This window comes from Cherax quadricarinatus, chromosome 54, assembly GCF_038502225.1.
Source record: "Cherax quadricarinatus isolate ZL_2023a chromosome 54, ASM3850222v1, whole genome shotgun sequence".
NCBI lineage: Eukaryota > Metazoa > Arthropoda > Malacostraca > Decapoda > Parastacidae > Cherax > Cherax quadricarinatus.
This window is the reverse complement of record NC_091345.1, coordinates 17,348,333-17,365,690: the sequence shown is the minus strand read 5'-3', so window position 1 is coordinate 17,365,690 and position 17,358 is coordinate 17,348,333. Positions and strand designations below refer to the sequence as shown.

At 37.1% G+C, this 17,358-nt stretch overlaps 1 protein-coding gene across 6 annotated transcripts in view; it reads left to right on the top strand.

Moving 5' to 3' along the window:
• Nucleotides 1–674: 674 nt before the first annotated feature.
• The window catches only part of LOC128699228 (protein tipE), a 40,126-nt gene continuing 23,442 nt past the window's right edge, over nt 675–17,358 (top strand). For 3 of the 6 annotated variants that reach the window (XR_011393508.1, XM_070096662.1, XM_070096661.1), the window contains exons 1-3: nt 675–817; nt 5,343–6,408; nt 13,958–14,140. Coding sequence is in view for 5 of the 6 variants with exons in the window: in XM_070096662.1 (XP_069952763.1) it covers nt 5,816–6,408; nt 13,958–14,140 (776 nt within the window). In the remaining variant the exon portion in view is untranslated. Of the gene's footprint in view, nt 818–5,342; nt 6,409–13,957; nt 14,141–16,023; nt 16,087–17,358 lie in introns of all 6 variants that reach the window. The other 3 variants (XM_070096663.1, XM_070096664.1, XM_070096665.1) reach the window with 3 other exon arrangements.

The window sequence follows — 17,358 nt, the reverse complement described above, 5'->3', positions numbered from 1 at the left end:
ACTGGAGCAGAGATCCAATTCTCTAGATCAAGAGCCCCCTCACAGCAGAATGAGATATATTGTGAGCATAAGTGAACCGACAAAGTAGAAAAACAAAGTGGGAAATCAATACGGGAGTTATAAAGTGGATTTATATTTAGCCTCGTATTGCATGTCCTGCACCACCTGTTATTCTAAGATGTCACCTCGTCACTGTTGACATATAAACTAATCGTAATATTCCTCGGATCTTTGCTATTTATTCTACGGTGTTCATACCTTTTCTAGTAACAGAGTTAGGTAGATAATGGAGAAAAAGCAGGTTGTAGGTAACGAGGAGATATAAACGGAGCATGCGCTGAGATCACCAGCGCCACGCTGTGGGATCGATACTCAGGTATAGTTTCTGCAAGACATGAACACTCTCCAAAGTTCTCCAACTTTAATTTGGATCTCCAGTGACGCTGAACAGTTCTTCCACATTTACATAATGATATTTCATCCTCCTTTGATACCTAACATAATATATATCATCACTTCACATTAAATTTGAGTACAATGTGAACCGAGTTCTAACATAAATGTACTCTCATACTTTATGGTTTTAGCACAAAATTTAATAGAGATATTTGCAATTTTAATGTTTATACAACTTAAGTAATGTGTACTCTACGTTTACGCAAAACAATACTTATAAAATCATATTTATAACAGGAGCGAATGATATTGAAGGAATAATTGATGTGTGGCAGGACAGAGTCTGCGCAGTGTGTGTAGCGTCAGTGATACTTGACTCGCCCAGCCGTAACTACGCCATTCTCTCTATCTCTTTTTCTAGGTAAGTCGTAGCCGTGCTATTCCATATGATAACCTAACTCGAGTGACTACAAGTTGAGCAATTACGATGGATATTAAGATAATACTTAAGAACTGTGAGTTGCATCTGCTGAACGAAGAAAAGAGTGTGAGGAATGTCGGTTGCTGCTGTATTGGGTCAGTGTTCATGGTGTCAGGTTGGCCTGGACACCATCTACTCTAGTTATTACAGTATATCTGCCGTTGTTTTTGTTTCTCAGAAGCTTTGGTTAGACTATTTAAGTTTATGCCAGGTAATTATGATGGTTTCTTGACAAATTCGGCGTATATTCAGACACAAGCAAATGTCACGTTTGAACACCAAATGTTACTAATTGAACATGTCATGTGTCATAACGTTAGTGAGAGATATAAAATTTACCAGCTGTTACAGATAATCTGTGAAGATGAAAGGAATAATATCGTATAGGGAAAAGAATCACGTATTAACAATGCCTATGGGTGTGCCAGGACAGTTGCCATTTATCCCTGGTATTTTATGTGCGTGTTAGTATGAAAGTTGCCGTAGTCAACATGGGACACTTAATACAATTCCTGCACAGGGAGGCATACCAGGCATACCTTCCCCCTCCCCCTTCTATTACTTTGTATCCTAGTATTTTTTTTTTTTTTTGAAGAAAAGGCACAATACCGTGACTGGAACATTATACAAACAGCCCGAAAAATTAGTTTCAATATTTCGAAACATATTTCACTGATGTTAAATACTACCTAAATTTAGTTTGAGCTAACATAGGAAAGATTAAACATTTTCATATTACATTAAATCTAGCATTTTAATTTAGGTTGCTGAGATGGTTTTGGTGCAAGTTTCAAAATTTACATTCTGTATGTTGTCCACATACTGTGCTTACTTGTATTCATATTTAGACCTACTTTCGGTTAAGTTATGTAATTAGTTTTATTAAGGTAATGTAATTAGGTTTTTTGTATTATGTGATTAGGTTCAGTTATGTTAGGTTTAGTTAATTATCTTTGTAATTTTGTCGTGGTCTCATGCTGTTTGTGGTTGGTAGTATTTCATTACTTGCTGCTGCTACTACTACTACCACCTTCGTTTCCTATTGTGCTTAGTCTGTAGTCATTTGGCTCACCTGACTTTGTCTCACGTGTACTCTAAACTACACTGTTTTCTAAATAAGTGCCACTCCTAACCCGTTTCCTCAGTATTTGATATCCTTCTGGGAATATTGCCTCTTATCATCTGAGATTTGCTCCTGTAAGAACTTTGATACCCAGGTTACCCCTGTCATTTGTTCTTTCAGTTTGTAAACATAGTGTTTTAGGTTTGCAGGAAAACTTATAAACATTACCTAACCTTAATCAAATTGATCTACAGTCCTGTACCTTAATCACGCAACGTAAGTATTATTATTTATAAAAATTAAAATGGGTTTATTTTGAATGTGAAGTGATTTTCATGGATTTATAGCAAACATTAATGTAGGTTTAAAACCGAGGTTTGTGCACTAGTAAAGGTTCCAGAAATGATGTTTGCATCCTAGCAAGAAGCTCAGGCCCTGGGCTCCTTAATAGCCCAGGAAAGGGTTTTTAACCGAGGTTTGCAACCCAGCAAGGGATTTGAACAGTGCGCCTAGGCAAGTGTTAAGCAGTGGGATCGGGGTTCTTATTCTGGCATGGGGGTGTTTTGTAATTAAAGTTTACATCTTGACAAGAGGCTCAAATCGGGGTTCTCATACTGGAGGGGATCATCTGCGTTTGCAGTCTGTCATAGGGTTCATTCAGAACTGGAAATTGTTTCCTGGCAAGAGCTTCAGGGCCATGTTTGTAACCGAGAAAGAGGGTTTGGAACCGGCGATCTTATCCTAGCAAGGCCTTATTCGAGACCATCTTTTGTGTCTCGGAAGGTTGGGGAAAGGGAAGTTAAGTTTGCATCTCAACATTTGGTTCAGTGCTGGGGCGGGTCCATATATCTAGCATAGTCTTGTGTGTGTGTGCAACTCATGGGCGTGTCCGTGCCAGTCACATGGGCGTGGCGGAAGAGCTGCCATGGGCGTGCGTGTCTAGTACTTGCATAATGTGCACGAGTCACGAACATACAGTGCCGTCTTATTGTCTCCAGTGTAATTATCTTTTACATAACAATTATCAGTGTCAACGCCTTATGTAAATCCGATATACCATTTTTTGTTTTTACAATTACTTGTTTATATTTACTGGAGTATAACTTGCTCGTGGTGTCCAGCCCTCAGTGCTTTGTTATTGCATGTAATTTGCTGATGTTTTCAGCCGTTGTAGAACACTTCCCCTCTGGATTACATTCCAGTATTATTATTATTATTATTATTATTAACAACTTATGGGGATATTTTAAACCTACAGGTGAGTCATGCAGATAAAGGGTATCTCCAGTTACCTGGATCAAGAGCCTTGCACCGATGTCAATTCACCTTGAAGTTCAGTTTGCAGAGAATAAACTTTTTGGTACCCTCTCAGTACTACTTTTTTTCTCCTCAGTTTGCAACTGTCCCTCTTGTTTTTTTACCTTCGATGGCGCTAAGAAATTTTTAATCTATATTTTCACAGAAAATATGGTGGTAGTAAAACTCTCGAAACCCATCAAAGGTAAAGGTATACAGTTAATCTTTCTATTGTACTTTTTCTTCTCCATTTTTGTGTTTCAAGTCCTTTAATGAGCATTTATCATGCCCGATAATCATATTAATATGGCAGATTGCCTACTCAAAAGGGGTCACACAGCACCTGGAGAAAGGAAGATAATCAAGTTTGATACAGTGATAGGGAGGACATCTCGACTTCGAATGAAAAACAGTTCAATAGCATCTACTGTGACTAAAAAAATGACCACAAGTTTTTTTTTTTACTCGAAAACCTCAGAATAGTAATATAAATTACTATTGAATTTATAGTTCTAGGGATGGTCTGGCTATGATCATAGATTTAGGTTTCATGATGCAGTTTTACTTTTCCTTGCAGCCCCGCTTCTACAAGGCAGAGAAATGTCAAAACACAGTGAATACCATTCTTAATCTATTCTTTCTATGTCCCAGATACAGAGACTACTACCTAGTCCAGCCTGGCATATTTTGTGGGATTTCCCCTACCATACTTACATTGAGTCGATTCAGGGGGTCATCACCCTCTTGGCCCGGTCCAAGATCAGGCCCCTTGGTTGATAACCTGATCAGTCATATTGTTACTAGCAGCTTGTGATTTAACGTAAGCACCACAGGCCGGATAATCAGGACTGTGGGGCCTATAGTAAGCTATACATAACAGCCTGATTAGAGGGATATTTGACATGTTGGCTCAGGAAAATAGCTAATGTCGACCCCAGGAACATTTGTGGTTAATGGGCATAGCTTCAGTTTAATCATTTTCACTGATTAGTTAACTGGAACTGCACAGAATCTTTGAGTTCTAAGAAGCATGATTGCAAATCACTTGGATTCCAAACAGTTGCACAATCCAGGGCAGCATGGGTTCAGAACAGGTCGATCCTGCCTCTCTCAACTACTTAACCCCCCTCCCCCACAATGGAAGTTCCTTGACGCTGGTGAGGGGCTCTCGATCTAGGGAATTGGATCTGTGCTTCGGTTCCCACATGCGCTGTATAATCATACGGGTTTAGCGCTCCCCATGGTTATAATAATAATAAAGGCTGGTGCTGTATCTAAGTTAATGGTGACGGAAGACGAGAGAGGGGTGGGTAGATTGCATTTTCTTGGACTGCAAGAAGGCTTTCGACACAGTCCCTCACAAGAGATTAGTGCAAAAGCTAGAGGATCAGGCACGTATAACAGGAAAGGCACTGCAGTGGATCCGCGAATACTTGACAGGGAGGGAACAGTGAGTAATGGTACGTGATGAGGTGTCAGAGTGGGTGCCTGTGACGAGCTGGGTTCCACAGGGGTTAGTCCAAGGACCGGTGCTGTTTCTGGTATATGTGAATGACATGACCGAAGGGATAGACTCAGAAGTGTCCCTGTTTGCAGATGATATGAAGCTAATGAGAATTCAGTCAGATGCGGACCAGGCAGAACTACAAAAAGATCTGGACAGGCTGCAAGCTTGGTCCAGCAACTGGTTCCTGGAGTTTAACCCCACCAAGTGCAAAGTCATGAAGATCAGGGAAGGGCAAAGAAGATCACACAGAGTACAGGTTAGGGGGGCCAAAGACTGCAAATCTCACTCGAGGACTGAGTGAGTAGGATTGAGAAATTACCTGAGTGAGCTAAATGGGAACGACCTGACAATGGGTCAGGTAGGGGGTGTTTGTTGCCAATATGACGTCAGAAAAAATAAATTATTCAGGCTTGGCACAAAAATAGCAATATACATTAGTATCACCAAAAATAAAAAATAAAACATTCTTTTCTAAAGAAATAATTATACATTATCAAGTACATCAAATATTTACCCCTTGCCATGTAATTTTTTTACCCTCAAGGGGTAAATTTACCCCTGGTTGAGAATCACTGTACTAATGGCTTTTGGTCCTTCAGGTAGCGGCTGATGGCGGTGATGGGAGCATGAGGGAGTCTCTGTGAGCTGGGTAGGAGGGTGACCCTACGCCTGGCAGCTCACTCTCTCCTCGACCAACACGCTTATCCTCGCCGTACTCTGACTCGCCTCCCACCTCAATACTCCTGTACATGGCAGTATATGACAGAGATATTTGGTGCCTTTGGCTGATATTTAACGGGACCACACATCGTCGAAGTGGGGTCTTGTAGGCCCCTTTATTTGTGACCTCTGAAGTTTAGAAACCGCAACCATTGATTCCCCAACAGAAACGGTGGGGTTAGAACCCCCACCACAGAAGAAGAATAGGTGCAGGAACTGTCTCCGTTTCTACCTCACTGCTTTCTTCACACTTGTTGCCTGTTTCAGCTCCTTCGCATTTTTATTCCTTGTTCCTTTCATTATAGACCCAGCTTTCTCCACACTTTTTGCCGACTTCGACCCGGAGCCTAGAATGTGTGTGACCAGGGAGTCCGAGTTCTTGTTTGGACTGAGTAACTGTTCTTGGTCTTCATGTCGGGAGGGCTGCACCAAGGACGTCTTCCAGTGCATACACATATTCGTCAACTACAAGAGGGATACTGAGGGTGAGCTGACCGGCGTCAATTACACAGATGTCGACGAGATAGATCAAATGGAGTGGGATGTTGTCGACGCCAGGTTGTATCCTAACGTAAAAGGGTGTGGTTATCCTCCCACTGTCAACTGCACCATATTCAACAAGACCTATAGTACTCCGGGGAGGACCTTCCCATGTTACTACTCTAGAGAGCAGCCCATGTTGGTTTTAAGCACTCTAGATATCGAAGCCGTCAAATTAGACTTGGTGTACGCTATCGTCATACCATGGGGCTCTTTTCTAGTGTCCATCCTGTACCTGCTCATCACCTATGTCGGGATGAAGAAGCCAGATGCAGAGGGAGATCAGCCACAGGAGGTTAGTTCTGCCAAGGCATCAAAGGAGGCATCAAACTACTCGCTACGCTCCATCGGCAAGACCATCAACCAGGGAATGAACAAGTTAAGAGGCGAACCTGACGACAAGGGGTGAGTAGCCTAGCTTGACATCAACTCGCAGTGTGCGTATGTGTGTGTGTGTGCGTATACGTATGTGTGCGCATTTAATATAACAAGTGATGCCGTTTGGTTTTATTTCAACACTTCATCAATGTCATTCTTACTCTTGTCATGTACTATAATCACTGTGTTTATAAGCCATTGACAACCTTTAAATTTAATACTGATGCTGAAATATATTTAGTACACCAAGGAATTTTGCTATTTTCAATACAATAAATATATTAAGTTCGATACTAATACATTGTTCTCCCAGTTGTCTGTATATTGAACTGCCTTTTATCCACACATTAGTATGTAGTCTCACCCCTAAGACCTACTAAGTGTTTGACTTCTCAGTAGTTCCTTTACCAACAAATTACGTGTCCAAAAAAACGTACTGAATGAACACTTATGCCGCCACGGAAGTTCACCACCAGGTGGCAGTGTCAAGCAGTCATTTGTTTTGCTGGGTCTTGAAGATACATTGCCCACCCTAATGAAATGTAAATAAACAATAAATCAATATACTATATATATATATATATATATATATATATATATATATATATATATATATATATATATATATATATATATATATATATATTATATATACATATATATATATATATATATATATATATATATATATATATATATACATATATATATATATATATATATATATATATATATATATATATATATATATATATATATATATATATATATATATATATATATATATATATATATATATATATATATATATATATATATGCAAACAATCGCAGACAGGCGATCTTAACTATAAAAGACAAGCTACTGGGGGTGGAAATCTTTAGTTCAAGTACTTTCACACTTCTTAGTGCGTCATCAGGAGCTATGCAACTGAAGGAGTGAGAAAAAACACCCTCAATCCTTCAGTTGCAACATTGCGTAACTGCTGATGACGCACTGAAAAGTGTGAAAGTACTTGAGGTAAAGATTTCCATCTCCCAGTGGCTTGTCTTATATATATATTGCATATATGCATGTCGTGCCAAATATGTAAAACTTGCGATTTTGGCTTAAATAGCAACGCTCTTCTTGCCGGATAAGGCAAGCGAAAATTTGTGTGCGATAATTTCGCAAAAATCATTCTGAACCTAACAAAAAATATATATTTCATTGTGTTTGTTTATTATTAAATTATTGTAAGCTTATTCAAAATGTATTTAGTTGGATTAGGCGCTTGTTATAATAAGGTTAGGTACGTTTTCTAAGGTTCTTTTGGTACAAAATTATTAATTTTTATATTAACATACATAAAAACAATACATCTTCAAACGTATAAGAGAAAATTTTAGAAAGGATTTAATTTTAAATGAGTTCTTGCTAATTAACCAGTTTTACTTATGTGGCACGACACACACACACACACACACACACACACACACATATATATATATATATATATATATATATATATATATATATATATATATATATATATATATATATATATAATACAAACGTACATACTTATACATGTAGGAGGTGGTAAATATTAGCACTCTTGAAATGTTTAGTGCACAGTTTGCTTATCAACTTTCTATATTACTCTAATTTTTAAAGGGGTGGACGGGTAAACCAGGTAAAAACCTCGGTCAGATAATTAAAAACTCCAGTGGAGGGTCATGTGACCAAGACCCGCTTCATGAAACACATGCCATATTTACTAACAACTCGTATCTACCTATCAACTTCATAGTGGAAATTCACTTAACCTTTTCAGGATATTTTTCTGGTACAAAATCATGTCAGTGTACCATCCAAAACAACCATTTAAAATGCAATTTACAATATCAAAAGCTCAGAGTAAAGCTTAACAAATAAACATACAAGTTAGGACACTAAGCTTTTTGTCCAACATGAATCCTGCAGCTGCTGAGACACGTCACAACGATGATGTAACAGGAAACGAGACACACCAGAAGAGGATAACCTCCAATCATTTAAAAATAAACAAGTTAATTGCTGAATCATTGTCTTCAACTTGGTATTCAAGTTGCCTAATTCATAAACTCTAGAATTTCTAAACTCAGTGCATTCTATGCCTTATCTATAATTTTAAAAGATTCTAGTTCTAGTTCATGGTTATTTTTTTTTTTCAAAATGAAATGTGGTGATTGTGTTAGCTTGACTAGAGAAAAGGGAAAGACTTCTGCTGTATAATCCTGCGTTCATACATTCTTGTTTAAAATTCTGAGAAAATACTTCCTATATATCCAGTGATACACTTATTACAGCTGAAACCAATGACAGTACATTTCAGCACAGAGGAGATGCAACGAGATCTTTAAACATGAAATGAGTACATAGTGAGGTTGTTGAAAAATGGCATAGCAGACAAGTGATAAAAAAAATTAAACAGCAAAAAGGAAATCTTTAAATTAGTACATGTTATCAACATAAGACTTTACCAAATACTTGATGAAGCCTCAAGTAGGTGAAACCTCGTATCAATACACGTCTTCTCGTGTATTTTTTTTTTTACCACTACTTAGAGGGTTAACGAAAAATAACCTTAGAGCTACAAATGGTTATAACTATGACCATAATTTTTAAAGGGGTGGACCGGTAAGCCAGCTAAAAGCCTCGGTCAAATGACTAAAGGCTCCAAAGGCGGGTCATCATCTAAGACCCGCGTCAGGAAGCACTGTCCTGTTTCCTGACAAACCTTACCTTACCTAACCTAACCGCAAATAACCTTAAAATTAAATTGTAATACAATATTTTACAATATTGCTTTTGAATATTATAACTTATATAATCATAAAAAAAATTAATACAATGGACATAATTAAGAACTGTGACTAAATGCATTCTGGTTGAGATTTTTTTTCCAAGAGTGATTTCAGTCTTTTCAAAGCAGTTGTAGAAGATAGCTATTGCTTAAGAATTTTTTCAAGACTTAATTTCAGTAATAAAGGAAGACATAGGAGAACATATGAGTAGCAGCTGTTAAAGTTTGCAGTTTTCCTGAAAAAAATGGTACAAAGAATAAAAATGTACCGAGGAAGCTATTATTGAAATGATCATCATTAACATCGAAAAAGATGACTAATTGTTTTCCTTTTCCTTTTGCACAGTCAATACACTATTTCTGCATTTGGAGTTTAAATTTGTCTTGATTAACCCTGAATATGGCCTTAAAAAACGTAAGAAGACATAATCCACATAACTCCCATGAAGTATTGGTTTTAAATTAGTTGGATTGTTATCATTCATGATCTTTTTATAATAATGTAGATATATTTTAGCAAGAGTTCGTCCTGAAGGAGAGTCCAGTATCACTCCATCTATCTGTGAATGAAAATTTTTGTTAACATTAAATAATGAACCATTAACTGATAGCCGAAGTCATTTTTTTAATCTTTTTATATTGAAACCTTACAACTGAATCTGTATCATAAATAAACCATTAATACATATCTATCGTATCTTAGCAAAATGTTGGTAGATAGTGACTGCATCAGAACTGGCCATAACAACATTAAGCTGAAAATAGCTAACAATTTTTGACAGAGAATTTTTATCAGTATATTCATTTAGAGTCAAAAACTTGCAGAATATGAGCTACAAATTTAGCTAAATTTAAATTAAATGTACCCATCGCACTCAGGATAGGACGAATTAAAACTGTCTTGGAATTCTATACATAATACATCTATACATTTTTTAATAATTAATTTTTGAAATCTGATCATTCTTTAGGCCACATAGACTTAAAAAAAGAATCTTATGCGTGAGCTCTCCATATTTCAGAATTCTAGTGAGTACATATTAGACAGTCTAAATCTGGAGATAATGACAATCAGTCTGGAACTTAGTTACTTTGAAATCTTGATGTTTCTTGTATTTGTCTGGCTTTTATTAATTTGCTGTTCTGTCGGGCTTGGTAACTACTTGATTCATGTTTAAGTTTAAAACATTCTCACCTGCTTCATATGCTTTCTATTTTTTTTTTTTAAATTTGTCTCTAACTTTTGATAATGCAAGCAACATTTTCAGTGTTTGTTTTGAATATACCCTTGTTATGATTGTGTTTTCAGAGGGAAGTCTGATGGTAAATTTTCACCGAAACGTTGATAATTCTGTATCGCAATAAATATTTTAAGATAAGTTAAGATTACTAGTCTTTCCCACCTTCTACGAAATATACTTATGAAACTCTTACTTTCTGTTTACTATATATATATATATATATATATATATATATATATATATATATATATATATATATATATATATATATATATATATATATATATATATATATATATATATATATATATATATATATATGTATGTATGTATACTGTACAGTGTATATATGAGCATGTTAATATAATAATATATTTACATACATAAATTAAGTTAGACTCATGGCTCTGCAGTTAACACTTAACTCGTTGGTGAGGAAACTTGAACAGCAGCCTACTTTAATTGGTCCTCATTACTTTACAGAACATTTGTATGACCAGCGTAGTGGCTCTTGGGGGTGGTGGTGTATTGTTGCCACAGGTAATTAGGAACTGTTATTGATAAAAGTGACATTTGAGTGGTGGCTACTTGCCTGTGTCTATTGTTTGCCGAGTAGTAGGAAGGCAATCCATCCTTCTCTTATGCTGAGCCGATCAGCATGCCCATACACTTAGTAAGGTAGCAGCAGTAGGTTAAAACTATCAGTAATCTGCTTAATATTAGTTGATTCACCTCTGCTTTGAGCGCAGTGTTTCAGAGAGATACTGTGTGTGTTTTTACTTTAATGCACCTTAGTCTAATTTGTATTATTGTCGTATGCATTTTACAAATTAATATTAGAACCCGCAAAACAAATGACAATCGTTCTATTCTCCATAAACATTATTAACACGAGTAAACGAAATCTGAAACGTACTTGACAAAAAATAATTTGATATTTTGCAGTGATAGGCATACGGGTTCATGCATACACCACCGAAAGAAAGGCAGGAGAGAGTAAATCACCAGAAAAAAGGGGCTAATCATCAAAGAATAAGGACAGGTATGGTTTGTGGATCCCTTCTTACTTCCTTCCAGATAGCTTGTCTTAGTTGTAGCTTCTAGAGCAGCATGCCTCTTCTTTGTGCATGTTCCGTCGTCATTCTTCTTCTGCCTTGACCCCTCTGCTCAAACTTGGTCCTTGTTCCTTTCCTTGTTTCCCCTATTATGTATTCCTGTGTTTGAATGATAAACTTTCCAGTCCAGTGACACAAAGCATACCTGCCTCAGTCAGATCTAAGGAATCCTCGGATCATGCCATGTCTGAAGTATCCTAGCCCAAATTAGTATGTTACAAAGCCTTTCTTTCTAAGAAGTATTGTAGTAATATGTTCAATGCGATATTCAACGTGCTATTTAACAAGGTCACACCAGATGATCTAAAAGATAGATTCTTACCTGTGTAAACTGCGAAAAATCAGCTTCATTTCCCCATCTCATTTAGCACCATTTGCTTTACCCGTTATCACGCTCGCACTCTCATTCTGTATACTATTGATGGATATTTCGTTGCACATGCAGCTCTTTAACACCATATTTTGTTGATTTTATCTTCCCTCTGTCTCATCAAACTTTATGTATCCTCTTTCAATTTCCAGGTCTCTCTCTCTTCTCTCTTACGAAAATGATTATGACAATGACAATGATTCTAGCTATTGAGGGGACAAAGTGAGTAACTGTTTGCTTTGCAGCAACCAGCTTGCTTGTATCTATCTGCATGCTGGATAAGGTCGAGCTTAGTATAAATGAATGGTTGTTCCTCGTCGGTGTTCAGCATGCTCCACCCTTCAACATACACTTTATAATGGTCTGTCACAACACCCATTGGTTTAAGAGTTAGAGCAATAGGCTATAATTGTTGTTGCAATGTATACGCTAAAAGGGGGTGTTGTGATAGCTGTGATTACTAGCGTGATGACTGCTGTCCCTGGACAAGTGTCCTACCCTTCATAATGCTCTTTTACCCCTCACCCCAAGCACGTATCCCATTCCACCAGTCCACAACCTCGAGGGGAAAGGATTGAGTGACTTAACAGGAACACCTGAAGCTCGGGAAAGTGTAAATATTGAAAATTATGAATTTACACTGGTAGATTAATTTTGCATTCATGTCCCGGTGAGTAGTTTTAGGGTAGATATTTATAAGGCCTTCTCATTTAATCTGTAGAACAGCAGTAGATCGATTATTTTTCTGCCACCAAATATCTGTGTTGGATTTCTGCATTTCCTAAATCTACAGAAGGCCAATGCAAGTGGTTTGTTGTTGTATAATCGTTATTATTGGACACGATATGCCATAGCTCATAACACAGAAAAAGGCTTTAACTTTTTAGACAAAATATAAAATCATACCTCACTACCCTTACCTTTAGTTTTCAATCTGTCACACCCAACTTTGCAAGAATATAGTATGAAAGGTTATATACTTAGACCTTTGTCGTAATGAACAACATCACACCTTATGAAGAGAAAAGTTCCATCAAATCTGTACAGGATCTTTCACATAACTTAATAAAGTTATGTCATTTGCAGCTAGAAAATGCCAAAATGTCATAGCTACATAACTCTCCACTTATACTAATTTAGTAAAAACAATGGAAGCATAGGCTGCAATGTTATCGATATTTTTAAATTAATTTTAGCCCAAACAATTATGGTCTTACTTTGTTTTGTAGTTACAGTAATATTTATCTCCAACACAGACGTTTCGTGATATCATATTACTTGATTTTTGAAGTACAGTACATAGATTTCTGTAGATCAATTTGGTCCACGTACAGTACATAGATTTAAGTAGACACTATCTCATTATCTGCAATTGTTCATATACGGGACATGGTGACTTTGCTGTACTGTAATGCAATAGTGCCACTGTATTATACGGTATATAGTCAACTTATATTTGCTTGGTATATTACCATAAAAGCCTGGTTTAATATTACTACTTGCCTTAAATATGATAGATTAGGGATTGAACGTCTCATATAGCAATTCTATTTTTTTATATTAATCATTACATATTTTGCTGTATGTTTAGATCACTTCACATCAGCATGATTCACTAGTGAATATTTTGATGCAAGTTTCCAGTCAGATTTTGTTTAGCTTGCATGACAGATAAAAATACAGTATCAGTCATACGTACTAAACCGTAAAAATGATTGATGGAATGTCAGTTTATTAAGATGTTCAAATATTTTGGCTATGGTATTCAAACGCTTAAAATATAATTGCGCAGTGATAATGATGATATAAATCAATATGCTATTCAGATTTTCATGTAATGATAACGAGACATGCGTTTTAGTTATTTATGCAGTTTTGAGCTGTGGTAGGTGCTTGTGAGGAGCAGAGGTGCAGATAGGCAGCTCTAGGCACACTCAACCAGCACAGAAGCTGGGCTGGCCTTGTTTCTTGTTTGTACCTGTTGTGGTGGTGGTGTTTTGGTAACGGTGGTGTTGTGGTTTAGCGGGCATGGAGGAGGAAACGGCGGAGGCGTTCTGAGCGGGTTCAAACTCGGACAGCCAACTTCGCCCTCTATGTTGGGCTCGAACCTCCTGCTGGCCCCCGCGTATCTGCCACAAGTGCACCCTACCCGCCGTGCCACGCTGCCCCCCCTGGAGAGGACGCCGCCCCTGCCCAGACCAGCAAGGTGATCCTTACCCTCCTCAAGTGTACCCAACCTCCTCACTCCTGCATGCCACACCTGTATCATCTGTTCCACTTCATACAGCGGTGTATGATAATAACACAATATCATTTCTTGCTACTTTTTCAACATCTGTTCTTATTATCAGTTAAATATCTAGAAATTCGTAAAAATATAAAGACAACGGAAAATGATACTATTCTTGTGTTGTAATTTAATACCGCTGGGAATTTAATATCTTAACACCATTTATTCGCAGACAACTGCTTCAATACCTATTTTCTGCTTCTGACAGCAAACTAAACTAAGTCACAGTCTTTAAAATCTGTTGCTTATCTTTCAAATACTATGCTGCTGCTTGCCGGTAGAAACGTTCTAATATATGTACAAAACGTCCTTATGCCTTTGTCGTACATTAGCTTATTCTCAAGACTGGAAACTTGGCATTTGGCAGTCGTGTCAGAAGAGCTTACTAAGATATCCTAAGTCGGTGGATGTCAAATCTTTGTCGCTGTCCCGGAGAAGAGAACTATTAATGCCTATTTTCCAGTCTGTGACGGAGGCTAAACTGTCATCCTTAATTATGCTTTCCTTTTCCATCCTGACGAATGTGAGTGCTATCCTTAATGGCAAACAGATTCACAGCTTGTCTTCCTTCCAGTCCTTTATATCTGTCACTCTCGGTGTCACTGACGGTGTGAGTTCACAGAACAAAGCCTCGGTCTTTTTTTCAGCAGCACTTGCGAGTAATTTAGGCTCAGAGATGTTCTGTCGTCAACTCACATCACGAGCAGTAGCACCAGAAGCAGCAGCATTTGCTACTTCCGTACTGACGGCTTCTGAATAAAATTTGTGGAGGTCTTCCAGTCTAGGTTTCTAGTGCATGTGACGGTAAAATGAGAATTCCACCATATTGTGAAACTAATAAATTGTATAAATTACTCGCAAGATGTACTAGGGACGGGACTAGTTGTGTTGCATTTGCAACTCTGTGGCTGTTAGACTTTCTGAGCGGAAATAATAAGATAAAAGGTGAAAATTGGTGGAAACGTAATATATGTATCCAGATAGTTTTGGCATTTCCTCATTTAGGCATCCTGTGACCCTTGTAGGTTTAGCGTTTCTTTTTTATTATAATAATTTATTTTTTCCCTATAAACTTAATGCTAAGTAAAATATAACACAGGTAATATACGAGACACGAATGTGAGCAACTTTTAATATAGCAGCTATTGTTCTAAGATAACGTCTCCGGCCTGGGATATTATGGGACTTTCATGCTTGAGAATGTTAGTATATTGTTCTACATACATACCTTAACATTTCTGCCAATTTTCAGCTTTAATACAATTATTTTCTCTTTTATTTTTATCCTGAAGTGCCTGTGGTTAAGACGGTATAGTCATGGACTTGCAAATGCAAGGCCTCTGGTTCGAAGCTCAGTACTCCTTATGCAACACGGGGAAGTGCATGTTCAACATGACTTACGGTGATGCTTCGGCTTTGCAACTGCAAATGACAAAACTTTTTCCTCTGGACTAATTTTTATACGACTAGGATTAGACAAGTTCTCAAGTTATTCCCTAATTTTTACTCTTGTCTTGTGCATTGCTCTTGCTTGATTTTCTCAGTCTCTGCATGGTAAACTTTCCTTGTCTCACATCTTAATGTGTTTTTTACGCTTGATTCAAAATTGATACTGGTTTTCTCTTTATATTTTCCAACACGTTTGTTTATCATGAAAATACTGTATGCAGTTTATATGGTGAAAGTTGGGTCTATTTTCAACTTTCATAGTGTTTGTTGTTGTATATAATTAAAATATGCATGATATTTTCTTTCCAAGTGTTAGGTCGCACCATGTCTGACCTTTCTTTCTCTTTCAGTGTCTTCCAATCATGTGTTTTCATACTATAGGTTGGACGCGCTCTCACTGTCCCATCAGGTTTGTTAGTGTCAAAGAATAACTTTTAATTCCCTCTCCCCTTCCAGTTTTGCTTACAGTATCAACATCTGATGTACCTACAGAATCACATACGTCCCTACCGGTAGAGCCCATTCTCTCAGTGCATGTTATTAGTATCCTTAGACGAGTATGTCTTTCTTTAATGAGAAAACTTAGATGTTACTTAAGGCAGTCTTAGAAAACTTTTAAGTATGACCATCTCCCAGCATTATCCTTCACTATTTTTCTACGTTTCTGTTCATGGAGCTTATCTAATATATAACTAAAAAATAAACCTGAAATTCTCTTGACAAACTCCTCACAAAATTTAGTTAAGTTCTGCTTTTATCTTCTAGTAATCTTCGCGTGATTCTGAAAACGATCTAACTTCTATAATTCTATTACTCGTTTTTTCACCTATCGAAGTTAGTATCAACATGACAATGGTAGTTTCTTCTCACTGGTTGAAGCAATATCCTCGTAAAGTAGATCTAGTGTCACTACTTTCCACGGATCCATAGTTAATCCATATTTAAATAAAGCCAATCATTTCCTTCACTGTTCCTAGTTCGCTCTTCTGTGCTGTATATGTGAGTTATAATCTCTGGAAAATTTACACCATTATGTTTACCTTAGATGCTGTACTAATATATCGAACACACCATAATCCTATTTTCTAGTAAGAATAGGGTGACATCTTTATCGCAGTGAGATAAGTCCTATTATAAAGAGAGAGTTTGCATCCACTATATATGACATTTCTGTCATGACACGAAATTTTAGCAACATTATTGCAAACAAATGAGAGTACGGGTGGAGCTGGAGCTCATATTAGGCGAGTCCTGACACTCAGACCAGTGAGCTTTAGGACTCGAACCACGGATGCGAAGCTTCACCCGTCCTGTGATTTGACATTTTTAGCTTCATGTAGCTGATAGTGCACTGAATTGCTTTAACAATTTGCAGATCTCTAGCGAATATTTTTACAGAAAACATAGTTGTATCTTCATAGTATGGCAAATCTTACCTACGTGTATTTAGTGCGACATTACTCAATTGTTATAATTGTAAATGTCTATAAGAAGGAGAGTTGTAGATATTATTAACAGAGAAAATCTTATTTGTAACAGGATAGCTTCTCCCCTTCCTCGGATGAAACATAAATACTACCCATTCTCCTGGAGTTCTTGGACTCCTACAGGTTTACCGCTTCCCCATCAATAAAATAATAATATAGTAATATTTATAATACTACTACTAATAATAATAATAACCA